Genomic DNA, 19,040 nt, shown 5'->3' with positions numbered 1-19,040 from the left:
AGTGCATGCCTGGATTGTAGTTGGCAAAATTTAACATTATTTCAAGTTTTCATTGTGTAAGCAAAGAAAAGTATGACATGTGAATAATGATGTATCTTTATTGTACTTGTAAAAGTGTTTTCTTCTTTGTGTTAAAAATTAAATTTATTTACTCTTGTTGAGTTTGGGTCTTCTTTTATACAGCCCATTCTCAATAAGTACCAGTTTATTTCTTATGCAACGTAATTTTTCATATTTCTCCACCACCGTGGATCCTTGCTCCTTCCATCTGTGTCAATACAGAAAAGTTTCCTTATCCCTAGCCAGATCCCGGTCTCACATATTATTCCTGCCTTGTTGCTTGGCTCATGGAGTACCCTCTAATGGCCTTACCATCAAATTAACCCATATCTGGCTGCCACCCCTCCTTCCACAATTACCTCCACCTGTTCAGGTTCTGCCAATCCTTAGCTCTTACTAACATAGTCCTGCAGAACCATATGAATCAAGCCCAATCCTCCTTGTATTACCTTCTCTCCACCCACAAAAGTCTCCTGCTATGCAATCCCAAATTCCTGGAACCCATAACACACATTGAAACTCTTGCACTGCAGGAACTTGAGTAACATGCACAACTCCACTTCTAAAAGCTCTCCATCATGCTCACTTCCTACTCCCACCTTGAAGTGCCGCTGTGCACCGCCTCTACAACGACCTCCAAATCTCCCCCACATCCCCTCATAGCTGACAGACCCTGTCTCGTAGACCTTCTACACTTACCCCACCCTCCAAAACTCCCTCCCACCACCACACAGAATCCAAAACCTAAACAGACCTGCAACACAGTCATGAACCTTCCCTCCAGAAGCCTTAGCCCCACAGGGATATCAGTCCTTTCCAGAAGCCTCATCTTTTGCCCCACTCCCAAATTCAGTCATGCAGGACTTGTTAAGGACCATCTCTCTCCTTCTCCCGGTCACTACAGTGAAACACTTTTTTGCCACTAACCCTACCAATCAGACTCAACCAAAGACTAATATTGAACCTTGCCTAACTCAATTCACTCCTCTATCCAACTGGGATCCATCCCCACTGCCTCCAAACCACCCCCTGTTAACTTTCCAGAATTTCTTAACCTCAAACCTTGCCTCACCATCATTCCTCAAATCCCTCAACATGCAAACTAACCTTATATCTGCAGAAAGAACTGCAGTCCACCATCTAAAAACTGATCCTGACCTTATAATCCTACCTGCAGACAAAGGCTCCACCACCGTTGTTTTGAACCTCAAGGATTTCCTGGTGGAAGGACTCCACCAGCTGTCAGATACTTCCACCTACAAACCTTGCCACAGTGACCCCAATCCAGTAGTCCAGCAGGATCTCCAGTCACTACTCAAATCCGTAGGCCCATTCCAGAACCTCTCCCCAGACTCCATCTCTCTGCTTATACCTACCACTCCCCACACTCCTACCTTCTACATGCTTCCTAAAGTCCATAAACCTAATTACCCAGGATGTGAGAGACTCTTTGCTCTTGTGGACCAACGCCTTCAACCTCCTATATGAAAGATACCAACCATTTCCTCCACCAACTCTCCACAGTTCCTGTTCCTTTACCAAACGGTGCCCTGCTCATCACTATTGATGCCACCTCCCTGTACACCACATCCCTAATGCTCATCACTATTGATGCCACCTCCCTGTACACCACATCCCTAATGCTCATGGCCTTACCGCTATGGAACACTACCTTTCCCAATGCCCGATGGATTCCAAACCAACATTATCCTTCCTAGTTGCCATGACCAACTATATCCTCACCCACAATTACTTCTCCTTTGATGGAATTACCTACAAATAAATCTGGGATATGGCTATGGGCACCCACATGGCACCATCCTATGCCAACCTATTTATGGGCCATCTAGAGGAATCCTTCCTAAAACCCCAGAATCCTAAACCCCTCACCTGGTTCAGATTCATTGATGACATCTTTGTTACCTAGATCAAAGGTGAGGGCACCCTATCCACATTCCTCCAGAAACTCAACTACTTCTCCCCCATTTGCTTCACCTGGTCCTACTCAACCCAACAAGCCACCTTCCTAGATGTTGACCTCCACGTCAGAGATGGCTACATCAATACCTCCGTCCTTATAAAACCTACTAACCACCAGCAATAGCTCCACTTTGACATCTGCCACCCCTTCCATACCAAGAAGTCCCTTCCATACAGCCTAGCCACCTGTGACCGCCACATCTGTAGTGATGAGCAGTCCCTCTCGAAATATACCAAGGGTCTCACTGAAGCCTTCACTGACCGTAATTATCCTCCCAACCTTGTACAAAGACAAATCTCCTGTGTCTTATCTTTCCAGTCTCCCACCACTTCCCGACATCCCACCATCCAGCCACAGAGGAGCATTCCCCTCGTAATTCTGTACCACCCAAGACTGTAGCAGCTGAATTACATTCTCTGCCAGGGTTTCATTTACCTCTCTTTGTGTCCTGAAATGAGAAATGTCCTGCCCACTATCCTTTCCACCCCTCCCACAGTGGTATTCTGCCGTCCATCGAACCTACACAATATATTCGTCCATCCTTACACAACCCCTGCTCCCAATCCCTTACCTAAAGGCTCATACCCCTGTAATAGACCTAGATGCAAGACATTTCCCATACATCCTCCTACCACCACCTACTCCAGTCCAGTCACTAACATCACCTATCCCATCAAAGGCAGAGCTACCTGTGAAACCAGTCATGAGGCCTACAAGTTAAGCTGCATTCTATATAGGCGTGACAACCAGCAAGCTGTCTGTCGGCATGAATGGCCACTGAAAAACTATTGCCAAGAAACAAGTGGACCACCCTGTTGCTGAACACGCAGCCAAACATAATATCCTTCATTTCAATGACTGCTTCACAGCCTGTGTCATATGGATCCTTCCCACCAACACCGGCTTATCTGAATTTTGCAGGTGGGAACTTTCCCCACAATACATCAGTCATTCCCGTAACCGTCCTAGCTTCAACCTTCATTAGTCACTTTCCTCACCCATCCAGCCCCTTCCCTGTTCCCATTCCAGCACTACATAGCCGTCATTCCACCACCACACCCAGTCTTTTTACTTCTCTCCTTTTCCGCTACTTCCCCCCCCCCCTTCCCACCCCACCTCTCTCCTGCCCTCTGTGTAACCTGCAGTATTTTGCTGTCCACCACGCCCACCATACTATCCCTCTCCGCTCCAGCCTCCTCCTTACTCCCACCCATTCGCCACTCCTACCATGCACTGGTGCTGCTCCTCACAGCATGGTTTAAGTTGCGTGAGACTGCTTGTCATGTGTGTGTGTGTGTGTGTGTGTGTGTGTGTGTGTGTGTGTGTGTGTGTGTGGTTGACGAAGGCCTTAACAGCCAAAAGCTATAATAGTCTTTTGTTGTGCCTATCTGCGTCTCAGCATCTCTGCTATATAGTGAGTAGCAACTTTCCTTCTCATAATATTGTCTTATTCAACCAGCCTTTGTTTAATAATTGTAAGATGAAAGTTGATCTTAAAAAGCCTAAACTGCTACTTAATGGAAATGCAGTATGGTGTACTGCAACAACTTTACATCTACCTCACTATTGGTGTTCACTTTTAATTCAAACTCATTTCTAGACCAGGCAGCTAGACTTGCACCAATCTGCCCTTAATGTCTTCCTTGCAGTATCTATCATGAGTGAAAGTGTCAACAGCAGACTGGTATTAGATAGTGATTCAGTTGATAACCATGTGGTTTCCACAATCACTAAGCCAAATGGAACTTTACAACACATGCATAGTGAAATAGACTTGTATTAATTTTAGTCAGAAATTGTTTCATTATTAATTTCTATCTGTAGTTGTTAAATAGATACAGGAAAGGCTTACCATAGAAAACAAATGAGTGGCTTTGAGAGGTGGTGTAGGGAAGGCAGCAGAAGATCACACAGGCAAAAGGACAAGACCTACTAGGAATCCTTGGATATCACAGGAAATATTTGATGAAAGGAGAAAATATAAAAATGCAGCAAATGAAGTGGCGAAAGGGAATAAAAATGTCTAAAAAGTGAAATTGATAGAAATACAAAATGGCTAAGCAGGAATGGCTACAGGACAAATGTAAGGTACAGAAGCATGTATAACTAAGGCAAAGATATTACATGTAGGAAAATTAGAGACCTTTGGAGAAAAGAGAAGCAGCTATTTGAAAATAGAGAGCTCAGATGGAAAACCAGTACTAGGAAAAGAAGGGACAGCTGAAAGGTGGAAACATTATATTGAGAAGTTTCACAGGGAAATTAACTTTAAGACAGTGTTATAGAAAGGAAAAAGAACGTAGGTGGTGGTGGTGGTGGTGGTGGTAGTGGTGGCGACGACGATAGGATGGGAGGTATACTGCGCAAAGAATTTGACAGAGCACTCGAAGACCTATACCACTAGAGGGCTCCGAATTGTAGCATTTAATACAATGGTGTGTAATGTAACTGTTATTTATTTATTTATTTATTTACATGTCAAGTTCCATAGGACCAAATTGAGGAGAAAATCTCCAAGGTCATGGAACGTGTCAGTACATGAACTGACAACATAAAAGTAATAACAGATAAAAAAAAGAGTTCATGAACCTGAAAGAAAATCAGTCCATAAGTTTCAGCAAACGCTATCAGCAATACAATGAGAATCAGCTTAATTTTTCAAGGAACTCCTCGACAGAATAGAAGGAGTGACCCATGAGGAAACTCTTCAGTTTCGATTTGAAAGCGCTTGGACTACTGCTAAGATTTTTGAATTCGAGTGGCAGCTTATTGAAAATGGATGCAGCAGTATACTGCACACCTTTTTGCACAAGAGTTAAGGAAGTCCGATCCAAATGGAGGTTTGATTTCTGCCAAGTATTAACCGAGTGAAAGCTGCGTATTTTTGGAAATAAACTAATATTGGTAACAAGAAACGACAATAAGGAATATACATATTGAGAGGCCAATGTCAAAATACCCAGACTCATGAACAGAGGTCGACAAGAGGTTCGTGAACTCACACCACGTATTGCCCGAACCGCCCGTTTCTGAGCCAAAAATATCCTTCTAGAATGGGAAGAGTTACCCCAAAACATAATACCATATGACATAAGTGAATGAAAATAAGCAAAGTAGACTAATTTACGTGTCGAAGTATCACTCACTTTCGATACCGTTCGAATAGTGAAAATGGCAGTATTAAGTCTTTGAACAAGATCCTGAACGTGGGCTTTCCACGACAGCTTACTATCTATCTGAACACCTAGGAATTTGAACTGTTCAGTTTCACTATTCATATACCCGTTCTGTGAGATTAAAACGTCGGGTTTTGTTGAATTTTGTGTTAGAAACTGTAAAAACTGAGTCTTACTGTGATTTAATGTTAGTTTATTTTCTACAAGCCATGAACTGAGGTCATATACTGCACTATTTGAAACCGAGTCAATGTTGCACACAACATCCTTTACTACCAAGCTAGTGTTATCAGCAAACAGAAATATTTTAGAGTTACTCATAATACTAGAGGGCATACCATTTATATAAATAAGGAACAGGAGCGGCCCCAACACTGATCCCTGGGGCACCCCCCACTTGACAGTACCCCACTCAGATCCCACATCACAGCCGTTATCAACATTGTGAATAATGACCTTTTGCTGCCTGTTGCTAAAGTAAGAGGTGAACCAATTGTGAGCTACTCCCTGTATTCTGTAATGGTCCAACTTCTGGAGCAATATTTTGTGATCAACGCAATCAAATGCCTTAGTTAAATAAAAAAAAAGCCTAGCATCTGAAACCTTTGTTTAACCCATCCAGTACCTCACAGAGAAAAGAGAATATAGCATTTTCAGTTGTCAAACGACTTCTAAAGCCGAACTGTACATTTGATAGCAAATCATGTGATATAAAATGATCAATTAACCTTACATACACAGCCTTCTCGATAACTTTTGCAAACACTGATGGCATAGAAATAGGTCTAAAATTATCTACATTATCCCTTTCTCCCTTTTTATAAAGCAATGACTAACAATGTGCTGTAATCAAGTTTCAAATTCAAGAAGTTCATTCATACGTGGAGCACCCTTTCCTCCAGGATGACAATACCAGAACACACATGAGCCCTGTGACATCTTCAACAGTCCGACACATTGGCTTCATTGTCATTGATCATTCTCTGTGCAGTCCTGACTTGGCCCCATCTCCTTTCTACTGTATCTGTATCAAAAACTTAAAGAACACATTTGAGGCTGTGACATTGTTATGAAGTGGTGCAAGCAGAGAAAAGATTGTGACTCCGCCGACAAAGTCAGATATTCCACGGTGATGGTATCGACAAACTGGTCTCTCGTTGGAAGAAATGTGTTTGTTGCCACTGAGAAATAAATATGTAAGCCTGAAGAATACAAGGTGTAGAATGTTAATAATGTTTTTTGTATTTAAAAATCTGTAAGCGTTTTCACTGTAAAAATTCAGACACATTACTTTTCAGCACACCCTTGTATTTACAGGAGAATGGAAAAATGGAAAAGGCTGCCCTGTGGAAGATTAATTTGAGTTCCACAGAAATGTAGGATCACACAATGAAACTTATACTTATCCTAGAAGATATATGAAGGAAGGCAGACCTACATTTATAGCATTTGTAGATTTAGGGAAAGGTTTTGATAGTACTATGTGAACTATGCTAATTGAAATTTTAAAGGTAGCAGGGTTAAAAATACTTGCACAGAAGAGTAATTTAAAACTTGTAAAGAAATCAGATTCCAGTTATAAGAGTTGAAAGACGTGAAAAGGAAACAGTGGTTACAAAGAGAATGCAGCAGATTTGCAGCCTATCCCTACTGTTATTCAGTCTGTATTTTGAGCAAGCTGTGAAGGAAACCATGGAGAATTTAGTTACGGGAAATAAAGTTTAGGGAGAGAAAATAAAAACTTTGCAGTGTGCCAGTGACATTGTAATTCTGAACATAATGGATAGTGTTTTGAAAACAGATTGTAAGATTGACATCAGTAAAATGAGGGTAATGCAATATAGCCAAAGTAAATCAGGCAGTACCAAGTGAATTAGATTAGAATTGAGACAAATAAAATAGTAGATTAGTTTTGTTATTTGGACAGTAAAATAAATTATGATGGCCGAAGTATGAAATATACAAAAATGCAGATGGGCAGTAGCAAACAAAGCATTTCAGAAAAGAGGAATTGTTAACATCTAAATAAATTTAAGTGCTTGGAAGTCTTTTCTGAGGGTATTTTTGTGGAGCGTAGCCTTATATGGAAGTGAAAAAGGGACAGTAGGCAATTCTGACAAGAAACTTTCAGAATTGCGTCCCATAGAAGAATGCTGAAGGAGAGTAGACTGAATAAAAAATGAGATATTGAATTGGATGTAAAAAATGAGGTATTGAATTGAATTGGGGGGAAAAAGAAATATGGCACAATTTGACTAAAAGAAGGAATTTGTTGATAGAGCACATCCTGTGGCACCAAGAAACTATCGGTTTGGTAATGGAAGGAAGTGTGGGGTGTAAAAAGTGTAGATAGTGACCAATGCTTGAATACAATAAGTAGGTTCAGATGGATGTGGGTTACAGTACTTATGAAGAGATTTACACAGCATATACTAGCATGGAGAGCTGCGTGGAAGCAGTCTTCGGACTGAAGACAGTGGCAACATCTGGAACTAGAGCTTATTCTAATTTCCACAGTGAATTGTTATTGATAAAATTCTCTCAAGCTTCCAGCCATATCAAGCGGTTTAAAATCCACAAGCTTTCAGCCAAGTACTACTTGGTCATTTTCATGTGTTCACTGTCTTCTGGTTGCTGCTACCATCCGTATACGGCTGCTATGTCTTCTGTGATGTTCACGATGTTTGCTCCAGTGCTATATAAGGTAATGTTTTCATTGCTCACACTGTAGGCCCGATTCAACCTTCTGATGGCCAGGTCCCAAGCTGTGCTTAGCTGAAGACCACCATCTTTATTGAGAATATTGTCACAAAGTTTTATGTTGGTGGCTTCTTATATTATGCTGTCCTAGAAACTTCTAGTCTATGTAATAACAGATGTCTCTGCTAACGCTAATTTCTCAGGGTACTGAAGATGAATGCACCTTGTGTCCTGCACAGCATTGTTCAATAGTGCACGCAGTCTGTCCAATGTAAAACTGCCCATACCCATACAATATTTTATATACTCCTTGCATTCTGAGGCCTTCATCATCTTTCACAGGCTTCATGAGTTGTCAAATATTTGTTGGAGCACTGAAGATCGAATTGATTTTATGCCTCTTTTGGAGCTGGCTAATCTGTCCTTTTACTGAGCCACAGAACAGCAACAACACAAGCTTCTTACAGTCCTCCTCAGGGTCCTTCTGTTTCTCTGTTTTCAACAACATGACCTGCAAAAAAATCTGGTGGTTGTTGTAGCCATCTTCCTGGAATACTTTCTGTAAGTGGCTCAGTTGCTTCAGCAGGTTTTCAGCATCTGAGATGGCTTCCGCTTGGTGCACCAAGATCCTCAGAATGTTTCTGCAATTGTCAGTGATGGCTGTTAGCATGCAAATATCGGCCCATGTGGGTGGGTTTCTGTAAACATTGTGGCTGAGACACCGATTTGCTTTACGGCGATCAAGGACATTAAAGAATGATAAGGTGCCATATGTCTCTACCTCCATTGACAGTGAGAGAGATTTCTAAATGCAAATTAGTCATTAATGAGCTTTTTGGTTAATTTGTCTAGATGCTAGTGCCACCTCAGTTTGTTATCCTTAATGGATGCCCCAGAACTTGGCGCGTCATCTGTTGTATGTGTGCCATTGATTGCTATTTCTGCTACCTGTAAACTGTTTTTATTTGTTTGGCATGTTATAGAATTGAGCATAAATAATAATATGGGAGAAGGTGTCAGGAGAGAGTAAGAGCTGCATTTACTATATATTTATAAATAACAGTCTTTGCAACTGAAAGCATATTTTGGCACACTAGTACTCATTGTTAAAATAGTATATTGCTCTTCTGCACATGAGAAACAAATTGGCAGCATATGACTTTTACATTGCAGCATGTCATATGGCACTTTAAGCTGTAAGGACTGTTGTTTATGAAAGTATGATGTAAATACGGCTCCTTTTAGTCTAGCTTGTGTGAAATTGAGTTTCGTAAAACTGAATTGACACTTAAGATTTAAAATTGCCAAATCAAATGGTGAACATGTATTCTAATGCCAAATCATTTTGATTGCAGTGCAGTTTTACAGTCACAAGAGAAGTTGTAACTTCCAACATTAATTTGGATATGGCATCTGACATTTGAAGTTTTACATAGGGTTAAAACATGCATAGAGATCAATCAGTAGTTACCCCGTCAACTACTACCTTCACTGTACACCCATGTTCTCCACTGCACTTTATTGAAACACACAATGTCTTGTACCATTAACATATATTATCTGATTAACTGGTGTATTTTCCTGTAACCCGCCACTGTAAATAGCAAACCCGTAGTTGTTTTTAATACTGCTGAATAATATGTATCAAATGATGTGACAGAGTGGTTATTGTTATATTCTAGCCAACTGCAAGTGGCCATGTGGAAGCCCCGAGTGAGAATAAGAAAAAAAAAGTAACAGGAGTTGAATTAGATTCTCTCATCACTGAAGTGCAAGACATCCTTCCTCACCTACAAGATGGATTTATAGAGGTAATTATTTGTCGTCAACACTCCATCCTTCATTGTTAAAAGTTGGTAACCCATCACACAATCCTCTTTACAGTCTGTCTCAGTTTTTCTCTGTCTCCTACATCTTTGAGTAGCTGGCTCCATGTTTGGTGTGTCTTCTCCTTTATCTGCTCCCTCTACCGTCTCGTAGTCTTCCCTGCAGTATCTTTCCACCAACTTTGCCTTGAATGATCACATTTTCCAAGTTATCCTTCTTTTGTCGAACTATTGGCCAAAGAACTGTAATAGTTGCTGGAAACAAATACTGGACAACCTATTCTCCACCCTGAGTTCTCGAAAGATGGATTTGTTGGTCTTTTTGTCCATCCATTATATTCTCGGCAACCTCCTATATGTCCACATCTCAAGAGCATCAATTCTTTTGCTGTCCCCTTCAGTTAATGCCCAGATTTCAGAGCCATAAAGGAAAACTGAAAAAAAAAAAAAAAAATCAGAGATTTCAGCACACTCAATGTAGAATGTCTGTTTAAGGTTACATTTTTACAAATCACTGTCAGCTTCAGTGTAGCATCTCTCCCCAGAAAAGTTCTACATCTACATACATACATACATGCATACTTACTCTATAAGGCATCACATGGTGCATGGCAGAGGATATCCTGTACCGCTACTAGTAATTTTCTTTCCTGTTCCATTTGAAAATCGAAGTAAAAATCGACTGTCGATTTGCCTTCATATGAGACCTAATCTCTGTAATCTTATCTCAACATGCTAATTCCATTTCATATTGCTTTGTAATGTTACATCTAGATATTTAATCAACTTAACTGTCAAGCAGCACACTGCTAATGGTGTACTCAAACATTTTTGCTACTCATCTATACTAACGTACATTTTTCTATGTTTATTGGTAGTTGCCATTCGTAAACGAAATGATCAGCTTCTTCATATACTGATAGAACCTGATTAGCTGGTAGTAAGTCACCTCTGTTACTTACCATGATCTTGGGCTAATATAACAATGAAAACAATCACTTATTGATAAAATTATTTTATTGGATGGATAAAAAATCTACTCACCAAGTGATGGCAGAACACACACGTAAGAGTGTTGTGAATGGCAAGCTTTCAGAGCCAGTGGCTCCTTCTTCAGGCAGAACCCTTCAACCCTTCTGCCTAAAAGGAGCCACTGGCTCTGAAAGCTTGCCATTCACAACAGTCTTTCATGTGTATGTTCTGCCGCCACTTGGTGAGTAAATTTTTTATCTATCCAATTAAATAATTTTATCATGATCTTGGTCTTTTTCGTATAACTGACAATCCAAGTTTCTCATTCCTTTTCTTAACTCTATCCAGTAGCTCCTTCATTTCCACTTGTGATCCTGTGCACAGTGTGGTGTCATCAGCAAATCTTACAAAGAGAAGTTGTGATAGAATGCACCCTATGTGACTTCCTTTAAATGTTTCAAAAGAATTTGAAATAGTCTTATCAAATCTGATTAATGCAGTGCTATCGGAGTAGAGATTTCTGATAAGGATAATAAGATGATCAGTAATGCCCATTTCTGCTAGCATGTTTCTCAGTTCTTTCCATCAAAAGTGTGGCTGTAGTCCAAGAAGCAAAGAACTAAAGGAGTATTGAATTCTCTTTTTCAGTTATCTGTCCAACATTGTGAATCTGCTAGTGTTCTTCATTATACAGAAGTCCAGCTTGCTCTAGTGGTATATCTGTATTTAAGTAGGTTCTCAGGCGTTCGTGAATGACATTTGTAAGAATATTGCTGGCAAGTGAAATTAATGAAATGGCTCTGTAGTTTGCAAAATGCTGTATGTTTCATTTCTTACGAAACAGAATCATTATCGACATGGTCCAGTCTTCTATCCACGTACCATTAGTCTATATGTAGTTACATACATTGTGCGTGATTTCCAAACCCAAATTTCAAGATGCTTTGATCATTTCAGTAGTGTAAGGTCATATCCAGGTGCTTTGTTATTTTTCCCAGTTCAGCTAAAGTTTTTTGGACCACTTGTAAGATGTTAGGTTCCTTCTTTACTGGAATGTTTGCACAACTAAGTTTTCCACCTTTATCCATATCAAACTTGTTGCAGTATGTTCTCCAGTGATTATTGGCTTGTACTATATTGGTAATGGTTAGACATGTGCCATCTTCCATGTTGTACAACCCATGTTCATTGTTTCAAGGATCTTGTTAATTTCAGTGAACATTCTTCTGGTCTCATTGCAATCTCATAATTTCTCAGTTCTCTCACATGTTTCATTGATGTAATTATTTGAGTGATCCCATCCCACAAGTCCGTAATTTCCAATCCCTGCTTAAAGCCTTAGACCCTTCCCAGAACCTCCCGCATGAATCCATTTCCCTCCCCACCTTTGTGACACCCCACAGGTCCATCTTTTACAGCCCCATAATCCATGTACCCAACAATCCTGGACACACTATTGTAGCTGGATATTGTGCTCCCCTCAAAGAATTTTGGCACTCATTGACCAGCACTTCCAACAAATTATCATAATCTACCATCCCACATCAAAGATATCCACCACTTCCTTCACCAACTCTCCTTATCCCCATCTGTTTACATTTTGGATCTGTACTTGTCACTGTTGATGTCACTTCCCTTTACACCAACATCCCTCATACCCGTGTTCTTACTGCTATTGAACACTATCTTTTCGAACTTCCTTCAGCTCCAAACCCACTATTTCATTCCTCGTACACCTTGCTACCTTTATCCTAATTCACAACTACTTGTCCATTGAAAGGAAGGTATACAAACAAATCTGCAGCACAGCCACGGGCCCTCATGGCATCCTCCTATGCCAACCGATTTATGGGCTCTCGAGAGGAATCGTCTTAGCCTCCCAAAACCTCAAACTGCTGGTCTGGCTCAGGTTTATTGATGATATCTTCATGCCAAAGAGCAAAGTAGGCCACCCTGCCCCACAACATGCAGCTGGAGACAACATAGTTAATTTTAATAGCTGCTTCACAGCATGGGCCATATGGATCCTTCCTTCCACCACCAGCTTTTCCGAACTGCACAGGTGGGAGTTATCTTTACAACACATTGTCCACTCCCAAACTTATCCTACCCTCAACCTATGTTAATTTAATGCTTCCACATGTGCCATCCAACATTTTCCAGCCCCTCTGCCCTATCACATCCTCCCTATTCATGTCTCCTCATTCTGTGTGCCACACTGCCTTTTGCCAATGCACTCCCCTGTCTTCCCCTTTCCTGCTTGTATCCTTTTCTGCTCCCTGTTTCTCTCCCATCCCTCGCTTCTTTCCTTTCCTGCTTGTTGGGTACTCCCCTTCCTACCTCCCTGCCCCAACAGCCTCTTGACACTGCGCCTGGCAGCAGATTTGTCATATTTCCATCTGGTGCCTGCGTGCTTTGCCAGTCAGCACTCTTCTCTCCCACTACCCTTCCCCTTCACCTCCCCCTCCCCTTTCCAGAGTGCTGCTTTCATTTAATGTGACAGTTGCAGTCTGGTCTGAGTTGCCAGAAATTGCAATCATGTGTAAGCGAGGTGTGCTTGATTGTGTGAATTTGTGTGTGTGTGTGTGTGTGTGTGTGTGTGTGTTGTCTCTTTTCTGAGGGAGGGTTTGGCTGAAAGCTAGATGTGTAACAGCTTTTTTTTCCATTGTGCATGTTTGCAACTCAGCTTGTTATCTTTATGGTGAGTAGAAATCCATCCTTTTTGCCATATTTTTGAGATTCCAGTCTGGAGTTTCTGTTATGTAAACTTATTTTTGTGACAGAATTGAATCAGTTGATCTCCACGAAAATGTCTTTTGGCCAAACCACTCAAGTACTTCATTTGAAGAACCCCATTACCCTACCTTAACATTAAAATCGCCTTGCTCTATGGTAACTTTGTTTTTGGGTATTTGCTCAAGGCAGTTGGATAGAGACTCATAAAATTGGTTTGATTTAAGTTGGTGCATACACTTGTGTAACATTTAGTTTGCAGGGTCTAGTGTTGAATTTCACTAGTATTATTCGGTTGCTGACAGGCTTGTGTTCAGGCAGTGTGGCATTCCATCGCTTGTCTACTAACGAGGCAACTTCATTAATGGAGTGATCTAATGTATCAGAAAAATATACTGAATTACCATTAGCTGTTTTGAATTGTCCACTGCCTTTCCAATTGAGTCTCTGCTAATACTTTTATTTTAGTTTTCTGATACTCTCTTTCTACAATCTGTAATTTACCAATTTGGCATAATACTTGTACATTCCAAGTCGCAATCTTGTGTATGTTCCTTTGGATATTCATAGTTTTGCATCTGGCTTATTTATAAACTAGCTATATTGCAGAGAAAATATTACTGTTTTTCCAAACTAAAGATACAAGGACCAATATGCTGTCACGTAATATACAGTAGTGAATGTACAAGAGTGAGTATTAATTTTTTCCTCATATATTAGATGGCTTCTTTGATGTAATCCTTTTTGAAGAAAATTTCATTTGAATTCCTTATATTTTGTCCAAATGTTCAGTAGGTGTGGAAAGATACTGAAATGCAGGCCAAGTAATTTGACACTGTCATTCTGTCATTCACAGCATAGATTCATGTTTGGAAGTTACAGCTTTGAAATCCCCATCTGACCATCTATTTTAGGTTTTCCATGCTTTTCCCAAACTATCTTAAGGCAGATGACAGTAATATTTTTTAGCTTGTTAAAATCTTTGGCAAAAATTATAAGAGCAATTTGAGCTCTTGCTTATAAAGTGCACATGAACAGTTGTAAAAAAAGACTTACATAATAGCTGTATTATGGAAATGACAGTAAAAAAGGTAGAAGGGATAAGGTCAAATGAAAAAAGGGGTAAATTTGGGGACATGACCAGAGGAAGGGGAATATATGGGAAAACAAAGATGGATGATATGTAAATAAGAGAGGGATTATAATGAAGGTCTGTGAATAAAAGGTAAATTTGTGTTTTAACAATTGAAAAAGAAGAATATAGAAGAACAAAGCTGCAGAACAAAAGAAGTAAAATGTGAATTTTAAAAAAAAATTTTTTAATGCTGATAGAAAGGTAGTTAGATCAGTAATGGCAGAGGTTGTAACATCGGTAACAGTTCAGTTCCTGTAGAATTATGATTATTGTATCATGTGTTGGTGGTATAATGCTCTCTCATACAATTCAGAGGAACTAGTTTTGAAGGTAAACACTCAAGAGGATGTTAACAGTATAACAATGGCAGAACTTGTTGGTACTGTAGAAAGCAGTGTATTTTTGGCTGAAGAAGAGCCATTTTCAGCTCAGATAATATTTACTTAAACTGTTATTGCATATCATGTCATAATGTAATCTTGTTCAGTGCATGTAGTAAAATTTGTGTGGATGTGCTCACAAGCGAATATCTAGCTTTGAATAATGTGAGAAACATATGACAAGACTTCATTTTTAAGATATATGATGGTTTATGTCTGTAAAAAGTGTAATGTTTCTGTCCAGAAATTTTCATTATTGGGACACTTCAAAAGATCTCCATACTTTGTTTGAGATCTTTATTTTAACTAATTTTTTTATTTCTTCTTACCAACATTATCATACGTGCACAGTATCTTTGGGTAAGAAATGGCAAAGGAAAAAGGAGATTTCATTACACTTAGGTGAATCTTTTGTATGTTCTTACTTTTATCAGTATACTTTGTGTTCTTTTTATAACAGTATTTGTGATACAGTACTCTTATTCCTAGAAATGCCTAGAATACTATGACTATGCCAGTGAGAGAGTAGTTAATGCAGTTCTGGAAAACCAACTTCCAGAAGAATTACAGAACATAGATACGTCAATGCCTCGTATACCTCCAGAAAAGGTATGTACCGGAACTCAAATTGAGTAATCTGTGAGTGTGTAAATTGTGGATAACCAGTCATATAAAATAAATGTTTGATAACATTTTTAGAAAAAGCTTTTCTTTGACTCTGTCAGATTTGAATAACGTTTCTTATTTATTAAAAAAATGACCAACAGCTTTCAGCTTAGAACCATTATGGTAATATTCAGCATATTTTCATCTTTGCTTTTTTCTTGCCTGCTAGTTTTGAAAAACTTGTTTTATTATTTTGAAGTGCCAACAGAATGAGGTAGGGAGCTCTACTCAACAGAAAAATATTTATTAATACTGTTATTACTTTCTGGCAGTAACTGAAAATACACTCCTGGAAATTGAAATAAGAACACCGTGAATTCATTGTCCCAGGAAGGGGAAACTTTATTGACACATTCCTGGGGTCAGATACATCACATGATCCCACTGACAGAACCACAGGCACATAGACACAGGCAACAGAGCATGCACAATGTCGGCACTAGTACAGTGTATATCCACCTTTCGCAGCAATGCAGGCTGCTATTCTCCCATGGAGATGATCGTAGAGATGCTGGATGTAGTCCTGTGGAACGGCTTGCCATGCCATTTCCACCTGGCGCCTCAGTTGGACCAGCGTTCGTGCTGGACGTGCAGACCGCGTGAGACGACACTTCATCCAGTCCCAAACATGCTCAATGGGGGACAGATCCGGAGATCTTGCTGGCCAGGGTAGTTGACTTACACCTTCTAGAGCACGTTGGGTGGCACGGGATACATGCGGACGTGCATTGTCCTGTTGGAACAGCAAGTTCCCTTGCCGGTCTAGGAATGGTAGAACGATGGGTTCGATGACGGTTTGGATGTACTGTGCACTATTCAGTGTCCCCTCGACGATCACCAGTGGTGTACGGCCAGTGTAGGAGATCGCTCCCCACACCATGATGCCGGGTGTTGGCCCTGTGTGCCTCGGTCGTATGCAGTCCTGATTGTGGCGCTCACCTGCATGGCGCCAAACACGCATACGACCATCGTTGGCACCAAGGCAGAAGCGACTCTCATCGCTGAAGACGACACGTCTCCATTCGTCCCTCCATTCACGCCTGTCGCGACACCACTGGAGGCGGGCTGCACGATGTTGGGGCGTGAGCGGAAGACGGCCTAACGGTGTGCGGGACCGTAGCCCAGCTTCATGGAGACGGTTGCGAATGGTCCTCGCCGATACCCCAGGAGCATCAGTGTCCCTAATTTGCTGGGAAGTGGCGGTGCGGTCCCCTACGGCACTGCGTAGGATCCTACGGTCTTGGCGTGCATCTGTGCGTCGCTGCGGTCCGGTCCCAGGTCGACGGGCATGTGCACCTTCCGCCGACCACTGGCGACAACATCAATGTACTGTGGAGACCTCACGCCCCACGTGTTGAGCAATTCGGCGGTACGTCCACCCGGCCTCCCGCATGCCCACTATACGCCCTCGCTCAAAGTCCGTCAACTGCACATACGGTTCACGTTCACGCTGTCGCGGCATGCTACCAGTGTTAAAGACTGCGATGGAGCTCCGTATGCCACGGCAAACTGGCTGACACTGACGGCGGCGGTGCACAAATGCTGCGCAGCTAGCGCCATTCAACGGCCAACACCGCGGTTCCTGGTGTGTCCGCTGTGCCGTGCATGTGATCATTGCTTGTACAGCCCTCTCGCAGTGTCCGGAGCAAGTATGGTGGGTCTGACACACCGGTGTCAATGTGTTCTTTTTTCCATTTCCAGGAGTGTAATACTTGTAGTGCTGTGGTTTACATTAAGTGCCAAAGAGAGGAATGTGGAGTGTTACTCGTATGTCACACCTTATTTGTCTGTCACATCTTAAAGAATATAATTTCTTCCACTCAGCAGTCATGAAATATCTTCTTAAATCAAGTATGACTATAGCTAAACAAATATTTTACTTCTTGACATGTTCAGTGAAAGAAATGTGTGGCTATATTCTGATACTACGATGTTAGTAAGCAAGAGAGGAAGAAATGCAAAGATGGAAATACTGTGTTATTATTAAGAAGTAACATGTTCTTTAAATGTGTACTTGTCGTGCATGCAGCTTTCATTATAGGTAATTTATTATAACACTTGACTGATTTCCTTTCCTCTTTGAGTATGTCAGTCACCTTACTCATGAGCTCTTGTACTCAAGCTGCAAGTTGCTCATTACCCATCCCTTAAGCAGTTGCCAAGCTCACAAGCAATAATGAGTGAACTTGCTGACTACCTGTACAGTATAATTTCTAACAACAAATATTGATTGTAAGTGATCAAAATAGGGTCTCAACTTCCATGTAGATTTGGGTAATGCTTTTCTGTTGATAGAGATAATTATCCACAATATTGTAATTACAGTTTTTATTGTCAAAATACTTATTGGCATGATATGAGATGTAGTGTTACCTGTTTATTTCTTGTTCCTGATTTTGAGAGATCTGAAAGTAAAGATAGTTTTAATGTAATTGTCATATTCATGTTTTTAGTACATTATACTTAATATCCAAATACCTCTGGCCTGAATAACATCAATTCTGGTTGGTGTATAACATAAACAGTTTCAGGTCACCGAGAGGTCCATTCAGCTTCTTAAACTACGCAAATTCGCAACAATTTGTTGGAAATAACTCCCAATCATGCAGCTTTATGTGCACATAGATTTTCCAATTGGTGGGATTAATTATTCAGTACCAGAAAAAGCTTTTGCTGGTTTTCATTTAATCTCAAGTGTGATGATACTTCATCAACCAAGCTGTCTTATCACCTCTGATCAGTGAGGAATGTTTGAGTGAAATCTGCAAGGTTTCATCGTGATATAGCAACCTGTTAAATGTTGATACATTCTACTTACAGCATTAATTCCGCTTTCAATCTGAAATGCATTGAGTCCAGCAACTTGGTGCCCATTAGTGTCAGTCCTTTTTATTTTTTAAACTGACCAAGCACAAAATTTGTCAACGTGATTTTTATTACAGCTTCAGAATCTGCAAAAAAGAGCAAGAATTGTATCATAACTTGTGAACAAAACAAGATCAGATGCAACAAGTAAGAGAATGCCCATTAATTGAAGGGGAGAGGGGAGGGGGGTCTGGCAAAATCTCACCAACTCACCAAATCTCATTTTAAAGTTGGGGTGAGGGGGGATGAAAATCTCATGCCAACTTTTTAATTCAGAGAATATACATTATCAAAATGTATAATTTTTGTTATAAAATTAATCCCAAGCATAGAAAATATTAAAGTACCCACCAGTCTTTGTGGCATCTCTAAACTGAACTGAATTCTTTAAAATAATTTTAAAAGAAAATCACCTGCAGATTAGTCACATACCTTGTTAAAAAGAACATTTAGATCAAATTATTACTTGCTTTTAATTCAGAATAATGTACCACATTCTCTCTCTCTCTCCCTCTCTCTCTCTCTCTCTCTCTCTCTCTCTCTCCG

At 40.5% G+C, this 19,040-nt stretch overlaps 1 protein-coding gene across 7 annotated transcripts in view; it reads left to right on the top strand.

The window, feature by feature from the left end:
* Positions 1-19,040, top strand: part of LOC124776797 (activating signal cointegrator 1 complex subunit 2) — a 179,525-nt gene that overhangs the window by 99,436 nt on the left and 61,049 nt on the right. For all 7 annotated transcript variants that reach the window (XM_047251941.1, XM_047251939.1, XM_047251938.1 and 4 more), the window contains 2 exons: positions 9,600-9,728; positions 15,453-15,572. In XM_047251941.1, coding sequence (XP_047107897.1) covers positions 9,600-9,728; positions 15,453-15,572 — 249 coding nt within the window. The remainder of the gene's footprint in view (positions 1-9,599; positions 9,729-15,452; positions 15,573-19,040) is intronic.

The sequence above is a fragment of the Schistocerca piceifrons genome, chromosome 2, assembly GCF_021461385.2.
Source record: "Schistocerca piceifrons isolate TAMUIC-IGC-003096 chromosome 2, iqSchPice1.1, whole genome shotgun sequence".
Classification (NCBI taxonomy): domain Eukaryota; kingdom Metazoa; phylum Arthropoda; class Insecta; order Orthoptera; family Acrididae; genus Schistocerca; species Schistocerca piceifrons.
The sequence above is the reverse complement of the archived record's forward strand: the minus strand, read 5'-3'. Positions and strand labels throughout refer to the sequence as shown.